This window comes from Quercus robur, chromosome 4 (assembly GCF_932294415.1).
Source record: "Quercus robur chromosome 4, dhQueRobu3.1, whole genome shotgun sequence".
NCBI lineage: Eukaryota > Viridiplantae > Streptophyta > Magnoliopsida > Fagales > Fagaceae > Quercus > Quercus robur.
The window spans coordinates 49116571-49134632 of NC_065537.1; the positions used below are offsets into that span (position 1 = coordinate 49116571).

General features: G+C 31.7%; 1 protein-coding gene across 5 annotated transcripts in view; it reads right to left on the reverse strand.

The window, feature by feature from the left end:
• LOC126722672 (uncharacterized) overlaps window positions 1-18062 on the reverse strand; it is a 34172-nt gene that overhangs the window by 896 nt on the left and 15214 nt on the right. For 2 of the 5 annotated variants that reach the window (XM_050425826.1, XM_050425825.1), the window contains exons 6-10: window positions 16371-16691; window positions 14649-14903; window positions 11949-12443; window positions 11461-11610; window positions 542-972 (exon numbers count right to left, since the gene is read on the reverse strand). In XM_050425826.1, coding sequence (XP_050281783.1) covers window positions 542-972; window positions 11461-11610; window positions 11949-12443; window positions 14649-14903; window positions 16371-16691 — 1652 coding nt within the window. Of the gene's footprint in view, window positions 1-541; window positions 973-1010; window positions 1136-11460; window positions 11611-11948; window positions 12444-14648; window positions 14904-16370; window positions 16692-18062 lie in introns of those variants that run through there. The other 3 variants (XM_050425827.1, XM_050425829.1, XM_050425828.1) reach the window with 3 other exon arrangements.

Sequence of the window (18062 nt, forward strand, 5' to 3'; positions counted from 1 at the left end):
TATAAATACAATCATCATAATTATTATTAACTCCCTATACTATATATCATCATATTTGTAGTTATAGATAGTTCAATTATAAAACATACCACTTATTATATTCTGTACATTAAATTAAATTATTTTAATTTAACAATTTAATGACTTTTTTTTTATACGAATTAGAATATGTAATCACCCAACCTTTTACTCTCTTCCATTTCGTATTTTTCCTTTTATGATTTTTTTTTCCTTTTTAAGAATCTCATTTCCGTTCATTTTCTTTATCGTATTTGTAGGATATTGAAGTCACACTTCTCACAGTAGATCTCTCTCACAATCTGACAATTACGTGGATCTTTAATTAGTCACATTCACTCACACTTTCCCACCTTTAAATGGCTCTTTAGTTAAACAGTTTAGAAAAGAGTTTTCCAAGAGTGTCAGATGTATATAAAGTGACAGATATTAATCATAAAACCAAGAAAGAATTGAAAACAACTCATCATTGAAATTAATTATATATATATATATATATATATAAAGTGAGAGATGATATTACCTTAAACCATTGTACTTCTCTTTGCATAAGCAAAGCTGCGCCTGGAGCTTTATTAGGCCTAGCGGAAGGCTCTAGCATCGCTGCAATATGTAATATGCTATTTGAATCAGAATCTACTCTAGCCAATATTGAGTTCTTTGCAGGAGATTTGCATAGAAAGCGAAATACTTCATCCTGACGATAAAGAACGGCAAGCATAAATATGTTTCGTTTCGTGGATTCTTCAACAGACCATGCAAGTTCAGGAAATGCCTCTAGTATTTCAGTAACAAACTCAACTCTCCCTTGCTTGACAGCTATGATGATGGCTTCAATAACCTTACCTTTTTCTAGTTGTTGAAAATTCAAACCTGCTAACACTTCGCACATGCGACGTAAAAGTTCTTTGTATTTGTGGTGAAGAGACTTCAACTGATATTTTTGATCGATTTCTAAGTCAATAATCAAAACAATGTTTAGTCAACTAAATGAGAGAGAGAAAAAAAAATGAAGAAAAAAAAAGTTGACCACAATGATCAATGAGTAAGATATGAAATTAATTGATTAAATTTATCATACGCAGGAATTTAAGGAGATTCCAAACAAATCCTCGAGCTGCAAAGTGAAAAAAGAAAAAACAAAATCAAATACGCTTACTTAAAAAGAATAGAGAACAGTTAGTTAGGGTTGCTGTTAGTAGGTTATCTACCAAGATTAGTTATGCTAATGCAGATTTGTAATGTATTTATTCGAGTAGTTAGAAGTTTGTTAAATCCTAGAGGAAGCTATCGACGTACTTAACAGTATACATAGAACTGTAAAATCCATGCAGAGTAGATAATCAAATCTCCATTGCCTTGAAAGAACTAGAAATTGTTTCCATTTCTTCAACTATTCACTAGCTGACCTTAGACTTGGGCAACTTAGGCAAATAGGTTGCCCCCAAATGCCAGGGTGAATAAGTACTTTTTTATTTTAGAAAAATGTGAGTTGTTCAATTTTGTTGGGTTAAAAATAAATTAACTCTGGTTAATTAATTCAATTATCTAAGTTGATTAATTATCCAAATTACATGCAATATCGTGAAGGCATAAACAAATCACCAATCTAAACTAGAGTACAATGGAAAATAAATTAACACAATGATTTGTTGATGAATGGGAAACCTTTGCAAGCAAAAACCTCACCAGGTAAATTTCAGGTCATCACTCTTGAAGAATCCACTAATTAAGAATAAGTGGTTATAAGTATAAGGAATTTTACCACTATCCAGCCTATCCCAAAATACCAATTTACAGTTAAACCCTTACGCTAATCTCCAATTAGACTTGATCTTGTAGAAACTTCTCATTTGCATGAATCTCAATCTATAACTAACTAACAACTTGATTGTTGTTGTTTGATGCAAAGTTCTTTAATTCAAGCTTAGAGATCTGAAAGAAGCTTGAAACATAACCCAAAGATGCACAAGATGTCACAACAGCTTCACAAAAGCATGTATCTCAATAGAAAAAAAAATTGCTTTTATATCCTCTGGAGACGTAGAACATAAAACCCTAGAAAAGCCTTGTCATCACGAGCCAAAAAAACAGATCTGCAAATTTAGAATTTGCATACATCGATAGATTGAGAGGTGTTGAGGTATGTATCGCAATTCATTTAAGCTTGATAGATTGGAGGTGTCGAGCTAGGTGTCGAGCTAGGTATCGAGACAACCTGTTTCAACTTTTCCTGTATTGTTTCTTGAGTAATCTTCATATCTTCAATAATATCACTTGTTATACTTCTTCAAAGTACTTCATATTGTTCTTAAAACCACTTAGAACTACATAATTACAAGCAAAGTGCGTTTTGTCATATGATATGCCAATTCATAAAATATAACCCTAACAATTTTTGAATTTTTTTTTTTTTTTTCCTTTTAAGAATGTCAAAAAAAATTTTTTTTGATTAATGTTGAAAATACTAAAAATTTTATTGCATGGGTCTCACAAATTATTGTACTACCAATTATAAGAACTAATTTATATATTCATTTATTATTTTGTTGAAGTGCTACCAATTACATTTTTTTCCACGTCAATTTGTAATATTTTTGTAATAAAGGTTGTAGTAGTTTTAGCTTTTCCTATACTATTTCTTGAGTAATCTTCATATCTTCAATAATATCACTTGTTATACTTCTTCAAAGTACTTCATATTGTTCTTAAAACCACTTAGAACTACATAATTACAAGTAAAGTGTGTATTGTCATATGATATGCCAATTCATAAATATAACCCTAACAATTTTTGAATTTTTTTTTTCCTTTTAAGAATGTCAAAAAAAAAAAAAAAAAATTTTGATTAATGTTGCAAATACTAAAAATTTTATTGCATGGGTCTCACAAATTATTGTACTACCAATTATAAGACTAATTTATACATTCATTTATTATTTTGTTGAAGTGCTACTAATTACATTTTTTTCCACATCAATTTGTAATATTTTTGTAATAAAGGTTGTAGTAGTTTTAGCATTTTCTCACCAAAAAAAAAAAAAAAAGATTAATAGAAATCCAACAAATCATCATTAAGTAAATGAAAAATGCTAAAACTGCTACAAATTCTACTAAAAAATACTTATAAAATGATGTGGCTAATAGGCTGGTAGTTTGGTACCACTTAAACAACATAATAAATGAATGGTTGAAACAATTTTTTATTATTATTGGTGACGCTTTAGTCTGTAATGCCTATGTGACAAAATTTGTTATATCCCTAACGTCGTTCAAGTGAATAAGTTATATAAAAAAGTAAGAATAATGCGTTTAAATGAAAAAAAAAACTATAATGCATAAGATTAAGTAAATTAATGGTTAATAAATTTTATTGAAGTGATATTTAGATATACAATTTGAGGCCTTTGTATATTTAAATATCACTTCAATAATTATTATTATTATTATTTTTTCTAGAGTTTCAACCTATGGTGTCCACTCTTGATGATAACTCATTATCATCAGACCAAAACACCAATCAATTTTTGGTGTAGGCAGGGATTGATCCCCAGATCTCTTATACAACCATCAGAGATTTTACCAGTTGAGCTAATTGGAACCCACTTCAATAAAATTTATTAACCATTAATTTAGTTAATGTTATGCATTATAACATTAATTAAATTAACTAAAGTTTTCTTCTAAGGTCTCAAATTGTATTCAACCAACCTTGCTAATTAGCTGCAAATAACTTCAATCCCACAATTACAAACACCAAATTTATTTCTATCCCACATTTCAAATCTTATTTATATCAAGCTTGATAGCTCTAACTATGTGCTTTGGAAGTATCAAATAATAACTTCCATTCTTTGATCATAGTCCTTGCTTGATTTTTATTGATGGTACACAGCTAAATCCTGAAAAGTATCTCCTAGATAAGAGTGGTACAACTTTAAAAGGCAAGAATCCACTCTATCAACAAAGGAATGCAAGAGATCAAGAACTTCAAACTCTAATGAATTCTCCTTCTTCGAGCCCGCTAGAGAAGCCCGTTACAAGGACCATCTCGCCCGCCTCATCTATCAAGAGGGCTTCCATATTAAATCGGGCTACATACAACTTTAGGCTCTCATCTTCTTGTTGCTTAATCTGCATTAACATGTGTTGAGCGTTTGTGTCTTTGTCCTCCAATGAAATAGGTGACAAAGTCATTGCTCAACTCCTTGACGATTGATATGAAGCTTGGTTTAACCTTACTAAACCACAATCGAGCTAGTCCCTTATGAGTGGTGGGGAAGGCTCACTGTATTATCTCATTTGGTATACCTTGGAGATGCATAAAGGTCTTGAAAGACTCAAGATGATCAATTGGGTCATTTGTACTGTCATAAATTTCCATGGCTTTAGAAACTTAGGCAGCAAAGGGCAAGATATGACTTGCAAGGTGAAAGGAGAATCATTGTGATGGACTAGGTTGTTAAGTGTAGTCATTCATCCCTTCATTGCATTCATCATAAGATCCATCTTGTTCTTCATTGCCCTCATCTTTGCTTCCCATCATGCGTTACCAACTTCTGGCTCGTAAGGTTACTCATCTTTGCTTCTAGTTTGCCTACTAGGAGCATTGCTTTCGACCACATCTTCTCCTTCATGACGGTAACCTATTGAAGGGTGATGATTGTCATGTTCATGATGGTTGCTTGCTTCAGGTCGTAGCTCCCGCAATAGGTTAACTTTTTTTTTTGGATAAATAACGAGAAAAATCAAGAAAAACAATGGAGATGCAGGGTATCGATCCCCGTACCTCTCGCATGCTCCCGCAATAGGTTAACTTATTACTCAAGGGTTTGGTTTGTTGTTGAAGGGTTTAGTTTTATTAGGCAAGTCATTCAACTAAGGTAGAGAGTGTTTGTAGTTGTCTTTTATGGCAATAGGAGGATTTCTGGATTCAAGGTTGATTGATGCCATCAATCAAGTTTGGACTACATGATGTTTTGTCTTAGGAGTTAGATGACGAAAAATCACTCATTGCTTCCTACAGATGGTGTCAATTGATGATGTAAGAAATCGTTAGTAAGTCAATCTTCTAAACTCACAGTTGTCAGAAAACCTGAAGAGTAAAGATACCTTCAGAGCGTATCGGTATGGTGCCGGCCAAAGACCTTCCGACGGTTAAGTCAAAAACTCATAGTGATCTTAATGAACTCAAAGAAGTTAAGAGTTTGAGAATTATATTTTCATGTACCTTGAAACTATGGTATCTTGGTGTTTATATAAGAGTCTAGAGTAACCACTTTCACTGGATTGATCAAGTAAAATTAACTTCATATTTTTATATACTTATAATCTAATATATATATATATATATATATAGAATATGATGTTATTACTTAGGAAACAAATATGTATTGTCAAACTTTCCTATGCATTGTGCATGTTTGAAACTAGTTGTAAAACATAAAGTTGAGCAATTGAGGGCTTGAGGTTCAGTAGTTACAAACTTTTGTTTAGGCTTGGCTATTATATTTTAATTTTTATTTGTCAACAATATATATATATATATATATATAAATATATATATATATTTTTAGAGAGTTTCAACCTATAGCGTCTGCTTCTGATGATATAATATTAGACATATAATTAGATAATGTATAACATTTATATAATTAGTAGATTATGGAAAATTCAACTATATAGTATATGACCTTTCAATCATAGATATTGTTAAAAGAGGTTTAAAGCATGTGCTGTGTATTCAAGAGTTAGGCTATTTTGGATATACACCACTGTAAGTTTTTTTTTTTTTTTTAATCTTCTCACCTCTTCCCGTGTGTATGTGTTAAAGATACTTAGTATTCTAAAAAAAAAAAATTGGAAGGTGGTTTTCTAAGCAGACTCTTTATTATTATATAAATAAAGTAAAATTTCTGCAAAATTTAATGCGAAATAAATTATATATCATTTTTAGAATTAAAAAAAAAAAACTCAAATTCCATATTTTAAAATGAATAAATTAATATAAATGTATTAGAAACATTTTTTTTTTTGTATTGTATTATTATTATTATTATTTGTTAATAGTGAATATATGTTAGTTTGAATTTGAATTTGTTAATTTAGTTTTGAATATTAGCATATTTTTTTATTCTTGAATGACATAAAATCCTAATGTTGTTCTCCGCGCAATATTGTTTAGTGCTACAATTATTGTTATAAATTAAATCCTTCCAAGGTGTGTGCAAACTAAATAGCAGAATAATTTAAGGGCAATCTTAATCCTTCTGAGACGGTAAGTTCAGGATTCTCATTACAAAAGGTACAGAGGTCTAGAGAGTTCAAGGTAGCAGCAAAATTCCTTACCTCTCGTTTTCTAAACAGAGAGGCGGTAGTGAGAACTTTTAGACAGATTTGGAGGTCATCAAATGGATTTAAGATTCGTCATCTTGGAGACCATTTAGCTCATTTTGTTCTCGACAATTCAAATGATGAGGACAAAATTATCTCTAACCAACTTTGGAGCTTTGACAAACATTTGGTGGTTTTGGAGAGATATGAGAGTGATAATCCTATAAGCGAGCTTGCGTTCACACAGGCTACCTTTTGGGTGCAGGTCCATGATATACCAATAAGATACATGACAAGAAAGGTTGTTGAGAGCATATGTGAAACAGTCGGGGAAGTTAGTCGATCCATAGGGGCAGTGGATGATGATGGAGGACATTTCATTGGGGTTAGAGTGATAGTTGATATTTCTCTACCATTATGTCAAGAAAGAGTAATCACTTTGGAGAATGGAGAGAAGGCTTGGATTAGCTTCAAGTATGAGCGCTTACCAAATATTTGTTACTGGTATGGTTGCCTTGATCACAATAATAAGAACTGTGATTTGTGGATCCAAAGTAAAGGTACTTTTACAGAGGCGCAACAACAATTCGGTCCAAACCTTCGTGCTCTGCCCTATCAGTCAACAGGCAAGAGTGTAATATTCGTACCTGGATATTATGAGAGAGATCTAGTGCACTTGCAGGTTAATTATTCGAAGGAGGTTGATGCTTCGGCGATCAGAGTTGATAAGGTGGCTTCTACGGCAGTGGATAGTTCGGATATGGAAACTGAGGATTTCGGGGAAGGCATTAACGATGGTAATTTTTTGAAAAAAAAAAAAAAAGAAACTGATGATAACGGAAGGGATTTATTTTAGGAAGTAAATGCCTCCCTTGCCGAGTCAACTCTAGATTTTATTCCTTCAAATTACTCAGTAGCAGAAAATCAGGGGGAATTAATTGTTGAGGAAATAGTGGAGATTGATCAAGATCTTCAGGAATTGGATAACCAAAATTCTATGAGTGGATTGGATTCCCACTTGACCACCATAAAAAAGGGATTCAGATCTTCTAGATTTTTTATGATACGCTACCAATAGATTTCCTTAAATTCTAATCACTCTTTTATGATTTAAAAGTCTAAATTTTGCTATGTCAGTATTCCACTAACAATACTCTTAAAATAATAAAATAATGTTGCAAACCAAACAATTAAGGTTATTGTTAGTAGAATGATGATATGACAAAATTCAGATCATTAAATCATTAAAGAATAGTTAAGATTTAAGAAAACTTATTTGGTAGAGTACCTTAGGAAATCTAGAGGATCTGAATCCCAAAAAAAGATGAGGTTGCAAAGTCCCGTAAGCCTTATTCTGATAATAGTCTTGTGACACCAGGACTCCCTGAAGCCAAGTCTTCTCTAAAGGATATTCCAAATACCTTTACCTCGACTTTCAAAACTCCAAGCAGGACATGGACACGGTAACAAGTAATCCTTCTGAGGGTGTTGTCACCAATGTGTGCTCATCAGGTCTGGGCAAAAGAACACACGATTCCAGTGAGAGTTTTCTTGGATTATCAAATAAGAAGCATCAGGTTTCTCAGGAAGATGGTACTGTTATAAATATATTGGTAAAGGTTGGTCACCAACCTTGCCAAGCACAATGAGTCTCTTAGTCAGGAACTATCGTGAGCTTGAGAACCAACGTAAAGGAAAAGAGCTTGGGGATTTGATCTGGGCAAAAGATCCCTCTGTTGTGTTTATAGCCAAAACATGGATAGATGAAGCAAGGCTAGACCGTATTCTTCATAACATAAATTTTGATCATAAGTGGGAGGTGCCAAGAGGAAGTAGGGGTGGGGACTTGGTGCTTTTCTGGAAAGACATAGTAAATTTCCAGTAGAGGATTCGCAGAGGTATTTCATAAATACCACAATTGATAAGAATTTGGATATAGAGTGACGTTTTACAAGTTTCTATGGCGAACCAGAAACTCATAAGAGACACGAGGGTTGGAACAAATTGAGAAGTCTAAATTCCAAATCAAATACACCTTGGCTTTGTGCTGGGGACTTTAATGAGATAACAAAGTAAGAAGAAAAAATGGGGGGTGCTTTAAGAAGCTATAATCAGAAGCAAAGCCTCAAAGACATTATTGACGAATGTGGTTTTATGGACCTAGGATTCGTTGGTCCTAAATTCACTTGGAGTAAGCACTTTGAAGATGGACATTCCATTTGGGAGAGGTTAAACATAGGCATGGCGACAAGCAATTGGTTTCTTCAATTTCCAAGCTCTCGGGTTACTCATTTGCATTGTGTTTCTTCAATCAACGCTCCACTCCTCATTAATCCAACTGGACTGGAAGTTTCACCAAGGAAAAAAGTGTTTCACTTGGAAGAGATGTGGCTGTCCGATGCAAGGTGTGCAGAAACAGTGGAGGCAGCATGGACTTCTACTGGGGAAATACTGGTAGATAATGATGTTAAAAAAAAAAAAAAAAAAAAAAAACACTAGTGCAACAAGGATTTAGAGTGGTGGAATAAGAATTGTTTTGGAAATGTTAAACGTGACCTGAAGGAGAGGAAAAAGATTTTGGAAAGGGCTGAGACCAAAGCAAGAAGGATTGGAATCAATACACGAGTCGGAGAACTCAAGGCTAAAATTAATGTGCTTTTGGACAGAGAAATTAGAATGTGGAGTAAGCAATCAAGGGTTTTGTGGTTAAGCAAAGGTGATAGCAATTCCAAATATTTTCACAGCAAAGCAACTCACTAACACCGAAAAAACACTGTCTTGGGGATTAAAGACAAATGGGGCCAATGGCAAGACCAACTAAATGGGATTGGGCAAACTCTGATTGATTTTTATGGGGAGCTTTTCACCACATCTAGTCCAGTCCTTCTACTAAAGACTTTGGTGTATGTTCCACAGATGGTCTCGACTGAAGTAAATTCCCATTTAATAGGTGAGTTTATGGTGTGGGAAGTTCATAAGGCTCTTAAACAAATGACTCTTCGGGGCTGGACGAAATGCTACCATTGTTTTTTCAGCATTTCTAGGGAATTATGAACCAGGAGGTAACACAAGCTATTCTCTCTTAGTTGAATTTAGGTAAATTACCTCATCCCATAAACCATACTTTTATCAACCTTATCCCTAAAGTTAAAAGCCCTGTTTTAGTTTCTGAATATCACCCAATTAGCCTATGCAATGTAATGTATAAGGTTTTTTCAAAAGTTCTAGCAAACAGGTTAAAATAATTCTTGCCAGAGCTGATTATGGGGCATCCATATGCCTTTGCTAAGAATCGCCTTATTTTTGACAATATTTTAGTGGCTTTTGAGACTTTACATAGTATGAAGAAACATAATTCAGGGAAACATGATTTTAGGGCACTTAAGCTCGATATGAGCAAAGCATATGACCATGTGGAGTAGTGTTTCTTGGAAAAGCTAATGAGGAGAATGAGGTTTTATTCAAGGTGGATTGATCTAATCATGGAATGTGTATGCATAATTTCAAATTCAATACTTGTCAATAGAGAGCCAAGGGGGATGATTCACCCTTCTAGGGGGATTAGGAAAGGGGAACCTCTATCTCCCTTCCTCTTTTTATTATGTACTGAAGGACTACATGGGTTGATTATGCAAGCAACAAGAGCTAAGGAGATTAATGGCTTCTCTCTTTGCAAGAGAGGCCCAAAGCTAACCCATTTGTGTGTATGTGTGTTTTTTTTTTGTAGATGATAGCCTCCTTTTTTACAGGGAAAACTTCCAAGAGTGTGGTAATTTTCTTAAAATTCTATCCAATTATGAAGTTTCATCAAATAAGAAAAAAAATAGAGAGAAGACGACCCTCTTTTTCAGCAAGTCCACTCAATAAGAAACTCAGCAGGAGATGAAAAGAGCATTGGGGGTTCAAGAAATAAAATTTTACAAGAAATATTTGGGGCTTCCAACCTTGGTGGGTAGGGAGAAAAAAAAGCAAGTTTTAGTTACATAAAAGAAATGGTGTGAAGAAAATTGCAAGGGTGGAAAGGTAAATTACTATCTTGAGCAGGTACAGAGGTTTTAATCAAATTAGTAGTTCAAGCCATCTCCACTTATGCCATGGGATGTTTCAAATTGCCATTGGGTTTGTGCCACGACATAGAAGCAATGATCAAGAAATTTTTTTGTTTGTGCCACGACAAAGGGACATGTGTTACCATTTTGTGTATGCATCATTTTTGGGGATTCAACTTATATATATATATATATATATATATGATTTATGCATTGACAAATGCAACGGTATTGTACTTAGCTGTTCATTATTAACTGTTTAGCTTCTTCACCTACATGGTTTTTTGACTTCAAATCAAACATTACTTTAATCTTCTTTTTTTCCCCAAAATATGCCCTTTCGATTACTTAAAGGAAAAAAAAAAAAAAAAAAGACCATGAGAAAAAGAAAAGGAAAAAAATTGATGGGATATTTAAAGGACGTTATAGTGTATATTTTTTTATAGACGGTTGAATTTATAATGCGCATTTAATGTTTATTTATATATTTATTGGTAATACATAGAAAAAAAAAATTGACATGTATCAATAGTTGTTTGCCATATGATGTTATGAACAACCTTATCATACATAATAGATAGAGGAAGTTACAAAATATGATACGTGTCAGTGATTTATGCATTGTCAAAGAGACATGTATCATCATTTTATGAATTTACCAGTTGTAGGGATCTAACTTTTATAATATATTGTCGATAAATGTGAACTTTAATAAATTCACCGTTGGATTACATTTTCTTCTTATATCCTTCATGATTGCAAAATTTCCAAAATATCAAAGATCAATAACTATGTCATCAGTCAAATGTTTAAATTTCAAGTTTTTGTAACCTAAAATTAAATATAAAAAATAAGTTTATAGATCAAATAGTAAATAACATTTGATTGACAAGAAATTTGATATGCATGTTAAAGTCATAAAAAAACATACCGTTAGATTTTCAAAATATATAGTCATGTTAATATTTTTAGTGGGAGTTGTAACAATTAGCTACTCATAATTTGTCCTCAAATTTTGTCCATAATTTAATGATGGTAGAGAAAAGAGAGTGAGACTCACGGTTATAAATCCATCGTTTCCAAAATATGAGCTGATTTCCACTTGTACATGCAAAAGACATGCTAGCTAATGCTAGCACAGGGGACTCGTTCTCAATATCTAAAGCAGTCACCGAATTTGGGAATTTTTCCAGCACATTGCAAGCCATATCTATTGAGCCACAAACAGAAGGAACTAATTGAAAGGAAGTCATAAATAATATTTCAAAGAATAGAAATAACTAGTGATTGCCAAAATAATAATAGAATAAAACAAAGTGCCTAAACTCAACTTGGATTCTAAACCATTATTTTTTCTCTCCTTTCTCACCGTGATTAGAAGTAATGTTGGTTAGTTTTGAAAAATTTTAGACTTGGTTGGTATTGATCCAAACTTAAAGGGTGTTAACTGTATTTTACCTAAATAATAATTATAACAAGTGTATGGTCAAATCTAATTAAATTTCTTACCATCTTCTCAATCAAGGAAAAAAAAAAAAAAAATCTTACCAAAAGCTTTGGAATAAATGCATCGAGTAAAAAACGTAGCACCATTGACGCTTTTTCCTGGACTTAGATATGTCGGATCAGTTGCAGTAAAGAGACATTGAGCTACAGCATTTGTATTGGAGTCATGCGTAAGAGCCATCACGACTGGAATGAGTCCACTTGGTCCATTCCCAATGCCAAGTAAGCTCGGACACTTTTGAAATATGCATTTCGCCATCTCGGTGTTTCCAACAAGAGCACAATAACCAAGAACCGTATTACCATCTTTATCTTTTATTTTTAATTTGTCTGTCGGCAACACGTTCACCAACTCCTTCACAATATGCAGATGTCCAGCAAGGATAGCAATGTGTAAAGCCGTACTTCCTGTATTTGCGATTATTGCACTCTTTGCCTCCGGACAGGAGGAAATGAACTGCCTAGCAGGTGGCCAATTACCCTTACGGAGATTCTGCGTAAATGATACATACTTACGGAGTTCACTGTTCTTTTTCCCTGCCAAGTTTTTCAATACTTTAAAAATTAAAAGATTTAGAGTATCTAATAGTAATTACAAAATTTTTTATCTAGATTTCAACTTATACCTTTTGGTATTTTCAACAAAGATATCCACAATTTAAACTACCAAATTATAAAAAACAGAAAAAGATACGCTAAAAGAATAATCTTATTTGCACAAGGGTTATACACTAAACTCCACCCAAAACACGTATAGTGCAAAGTAAGTGAAGATATTATTTTATTTTATTTTTTATTTATATATATTTTTAAGGATTTTTATAGTTTGGGTTGGAAGAATGGGCGGTGAATTTTGGATATCTTTATTAGAAATATTAGGAGATACCAATTGAGTTACAAGACTCTTGATATGAAAATATAGTTTCAATCAAGGTCATAGAAAGGATCAACCCCAATTGGGTTCTTAGGTGGTGGGTGGCGGGTTTATTAGTCTAAGGTATAACGTAAACTTAGAAGTCACAGGTTCAATCCATCACACAATCAGTTTAGAAGATTTTTGAAGTGTCACCTCATGGGTAGAGAGCGAAATAGACTATTTAAAGGCTGGGGCATCACTTTCTTCATTCTTTATTAGGGGCAATTATACCTTACTCCTCTAAACTATATCCTTCTGTTGGGGCATTTTAATATTAACCAATTAAAATGAATAAATATTACAACATAAATGTAAAATGATGTGGAAGTGAATATGGAAGATGAAGAGTGAGTGAAATTATTTAATCCCACATTGAAAAAGAGAGACTATTTTATTCTTTTTAATTGTGGTGATTAATGGACTAATATGAATTGAATCAGATATTGTGTTAGATACGTGCGCGACAGGGAGGTGAAGGGTGGAGGTGTCAAAAATGGAAATGAATCAGTCTCTTGGATAATATTAGCGTATAGTTTAGGGATAAAGCATAATTTTCTCCTCTTATTAACAACAAAGAAAGTGGCAGCTTAGAAAAAAAGAAAGTGACACAGCTATCATTTTGTGAGAATTATAATAAGATTGCAGTAATATTGCTATATTTAATTGTATAGTTGGAATTTGAATATTTGTTGTAACTACCTCATGCTTTCAACTCTACTTAAAAAGATTTTTTTTTTTTTTTATTTATTTATTTTTTTTTTTATAGGGTGTCCTATTATGGACACTATATATGATGCTTGCTCAAAATTTAAAATAAAAAGAATTATTTAGAAGAGACTGAGAAAGGCTTCTTGATATTATCTCTAGAGTCACCCCAATATCGTGGTTCCAAACTAGTAGGGATTATTAATGGTATTATGTTTTCTCGCAAACTATAATAAAAGACATGGACTCAAATTATGCCAACACTAAAAAAAATAATTAATGTCTTAATTTGATGATAAAGAGTGATCATTAAGAATGGACAACATAGATTCAAATTCTATCATATTCATTAAAAATGAAAATCTAACTAGAATAACTCAACTATAATTATCATCTTTCCATTTTATTCACACATCCTTTACATTTTATTTCATGGTGATTAAAGATGAATACAAATCTCGTGTACCTTTTTTTGTGTATCATTTTATATTCTACCAATCACAACTTGCCATGTATTGATTTTATTTTTCTTATAAAATAACTGGAGTTGAAAATGGAAAAAAATTATACATGTAGCAAATTATGATTGGTGGAACATAGAATGATACACAAAAAATGGTACAAATGATTTTTATCCATCAAAGATCAATAGTTATGTTCCTATAAAAAAAAAAAAGTTATGTCATTGATTATAGAATTACACCTAGTATAACTTTAAGAAATGTTACATCACTTATTATTTTTCAATTGAATGCGAATTTAGATGAATTGTTGTTAGATTATATTATCTTCTTATATTCTCTATCATTGCAAGATTTCTTGGTGATCAAAAATCAATAGTTATGTCATTAATTAATTGTTTAAATTTAAGTTTTTATAGTTTAAAACAATGCACACATAATTTTGCCAAAATCAGATAAAAATGATTTTATTAATAAATTAAAATTTTAAATTTTGTGAGTTATATCTTTGTCTTCATAAATTTGCAGTCTATATATAAGTTTTGTCGTTGTCCTGCGGATTAAGCTTATTTTAGAATGTTTGATCACGTTCATTTTCTAGAGACGGAAGAGAGATAGCTACTATTCTGTACAATAAGAAATTAAAAGAGAGATAGCTACCTCCTGATTTGCCAAATTCTGCCAAGGTATCCCAAGCAATTTGGGCAGTTCTTGTACTTTTCTTAAAGCTGAAAAATGCATCCGACGATTCCCAGATCAAATATAAAGCTATGGCATTCTTCTTGCTCCTATCATTAAAGGCGATTTCAGCATCTTCGGGTTCGGTGGCTGCTTCATCAATGTCCCAAAGATCTTTTTGCCTCAAATAAGCTTCCATCCGGACGCTCCAAGCCTCATAATCATATTCCTCAGAAACTAAAAGTAAAAGAACAGCAATTATATCTGTATATTCTTTATTTGGTAGAAGCAATTAGATATATTATGTACATATACGAAACTTCTGCTATCTATCTTTTGCAAGATACTTAAAAATAAAATAAAAAATAAAAAATAAACCCTTAAAACACCCACATAAATATACAAACATGCATAAGCGCATGTGCAAATATTAGAAAAAATAACTCTCAATTTTTAATATTAGAATAGGCCATAACTTGTAAACATATTGGATTACTTATATTATTAGTTGGGATGAAGAGAATTGAATCCTGAATATTTTCATTAAAAACACTAAAAAATACTAGTTAAACTGCAAAACTTTGTATTACATAACTTATAAATATATTGCAAACAATTTTGTTTGATACATAATGTTGGAGAGAACTTATTATCTTATTAAATCCTAATGAGCATATAAATGTAAAATATATCAATACTATTTTATTGTAACATTAAATCTGACCAATTCAGTTATTCCTTTGATCATTAACTATAATTAATTTAATATTTTAGTTCACAATCAAATATGGACAAGCAATTAAAAATTTAACTGAAGATAAAATATATATACAATTCTATATGTCCATTCACCAAACTGGATAAGTGAATTAATTAAAAAAAAAAAAAAAGCCCGGTTAACGGATGCTTTTAGAAAATTTGTTCATGAACCATTTTAGTAAAATTTTAATATCATTTTTATAGAAAATATAAAAAAACTGTCAAAAAAAATTAAGAGAAGTGCTATGATTACAACATTTTTACAATACTTTTACAACAATTCTTAAGCGGTAATTTATTACTAATTCTAATATGAATCCACTATTGAAATTGTTTTTTTACCCACCAGTAATTGTTAGTAACAATTTGCCATGTAAAATTCGTTGTGAAAATTTTGTAAAATTATTGTGGATATTTTCTCTAAAATTAATAACTTTTTTTTCCATAAAAAATTTCTAAAAAAAAGTTTCTAAACTAATACTTCAAAGAGATCCCTTAACTTTTTCTATAAAAAAAATGCTAATAAAATTAATTAAGTCATTATAACTAGTACTACTTATTCAAAATTAAGAAGGTACCCTAGAAAATAAAAAAGTAGGTATTCTAGAAAATATAGTTAGTGTAATTTGGAGGGTGTGTATAAATATAGTTGAGGTTTTATTGTTTGGTTTGTAATAAGTATAGTTGTTTTGTTTGGTTTAGATCTGGTTGGCCAAGGTGAGCTAGCTACCAAGTTTTAACAGCAGCAATGCGCGTTTGAGTTTTCTTTCTTTCTTGATATATATATATATATATATATATATAGAGAGAGAGAGAGAGAGAGAGAGAGAGAGAGAGAGAGAGAGAGAGAGAGAGAGAGAGAGAGAGAGAGACAGACTACATATCCAACCTTAAAAATATTTGACTATGAGCATGTGCATTTTTTAGAGAGAGATCTAGAAATACCTATGTAATCACTTTTGGGGATTTTGCATATTTCTTGCAAAGTATCCCAAGTAACTTTGGCTGAAGTAATCCCCCAAATCGCGAAACGTAAGCGGTATCCGCATGAAAACACGATCACTACTAAAGCTTCATCATTTTCTACTTCGGGAGGTTCATTGGTTCTTTCCACAATGTCCCAGAGCTGTTGATCCGTCAAATAGGTTTTCACTTGAAGACTCCAATCCCCATGATTGTCTACGTCATCAAGACGCTTAATAACAGCTGGAATCGACTCAAGACGTTCAATAACAGCTGCAATCGACTTTTCATTTGTGACAATATCTGTACAACATTGATAAAAGGAAGATTTGTTATGTATCAATGATAGTTGTTTTATTAACTTCCCTAAGTTACTTGCAGACTACTAAGTAATGTAATGTTTAATAATCATTTGCTACTTTTTAACTTTTCCTGATGAATAAATTATTTTTTGGAAAGAAAAAAAAAATACTAGGATTTGGGGCGTAATATTCAAGTACAAACATTTGTCCTAAATCCGATAAACTTAAAAAACACACATAAGTATAGCATACGTGCATGCATATACATTAAAAGAAATATATCTTGTTTTTTAATAATAGAATTAGAATAGGTTTTAACATGTGAACATATTGCATGACTTATATGAATAGTTGGGGATAGAGGGAATTGAACTCTGAATGTCTTCATTAGAAGCACCTAAAGTTATTAGTTGAGCTGCAAAACTCTTAGCATTGCATAACTTATAGCATTTTTTTTTTTTTTATACAAGATAGAAATTCTACTCTAACATAATTTAGTATTTTAATTCTTAATCAAATATGGACAAGGAAGTAAAAAATTAAATATATAAAAAAAATATTTGTGCAATTCTATATTACCATATATAAATCAAACTTATAACTCATAAGTTGTTTTTTTTTTTTTTTTTTTTTTTTTTTTTTTTTTTTGTTGTGTTAAATAGTTTCAACCTATAACATTCGTTTCTGATAATAATTATTTATCATCAGACCAAAACACTAATCAGTTTTTGGTATAGGCAGAGATTGAACCCAAAATCTTTTATTCAACCATAAGAGATTTTACTAGTTGAGCTAATTGGAACCCACATAACTCATAAGTTAAGTGAATATAAAAAATGCAAATAGGATTAATTAAGTCATTAAAGGAAGTACTATTGAATTCAAAGTTAAGTGGGTAATGTAGAAAGTAATTTTTATTACAAACCCAAAGTCAGATTTGATGTTATAATAAACGAGAGAGAGAGAGAGAGAGAGAGAGAGAGAGAGAGAGAGAGAGAGAGAGAGAGAGAGAGAGAGAGAGAGAGTTAATGTAATTGGTTGGTGTGTATATATGGTTGAGGTTTTATTGTTTGAAATTTTTTTTTAGATAAAGGTTTTATTGTTTGATAAGTTGGTAGTAACTAATAACAACAGTTGTTTTGGTTGGTTTAGACCTCTAGTTGGTCTTGATGTCTACTAACTTCCAGGTGTAACTAACAGCACCAGGAAGAATGAAAGTTAAAGTGTTTAACGGTTTTTTTTTTCTGGAAAACATTAAACACTTTCGTTCTTGATACACATTTACCGGACTAATACTGGATAACTATGCTAAATTAAAAATGTTTGAGCATGTGCATTTTAGAGAGAGATCTAGAGATACCTATATGTAACT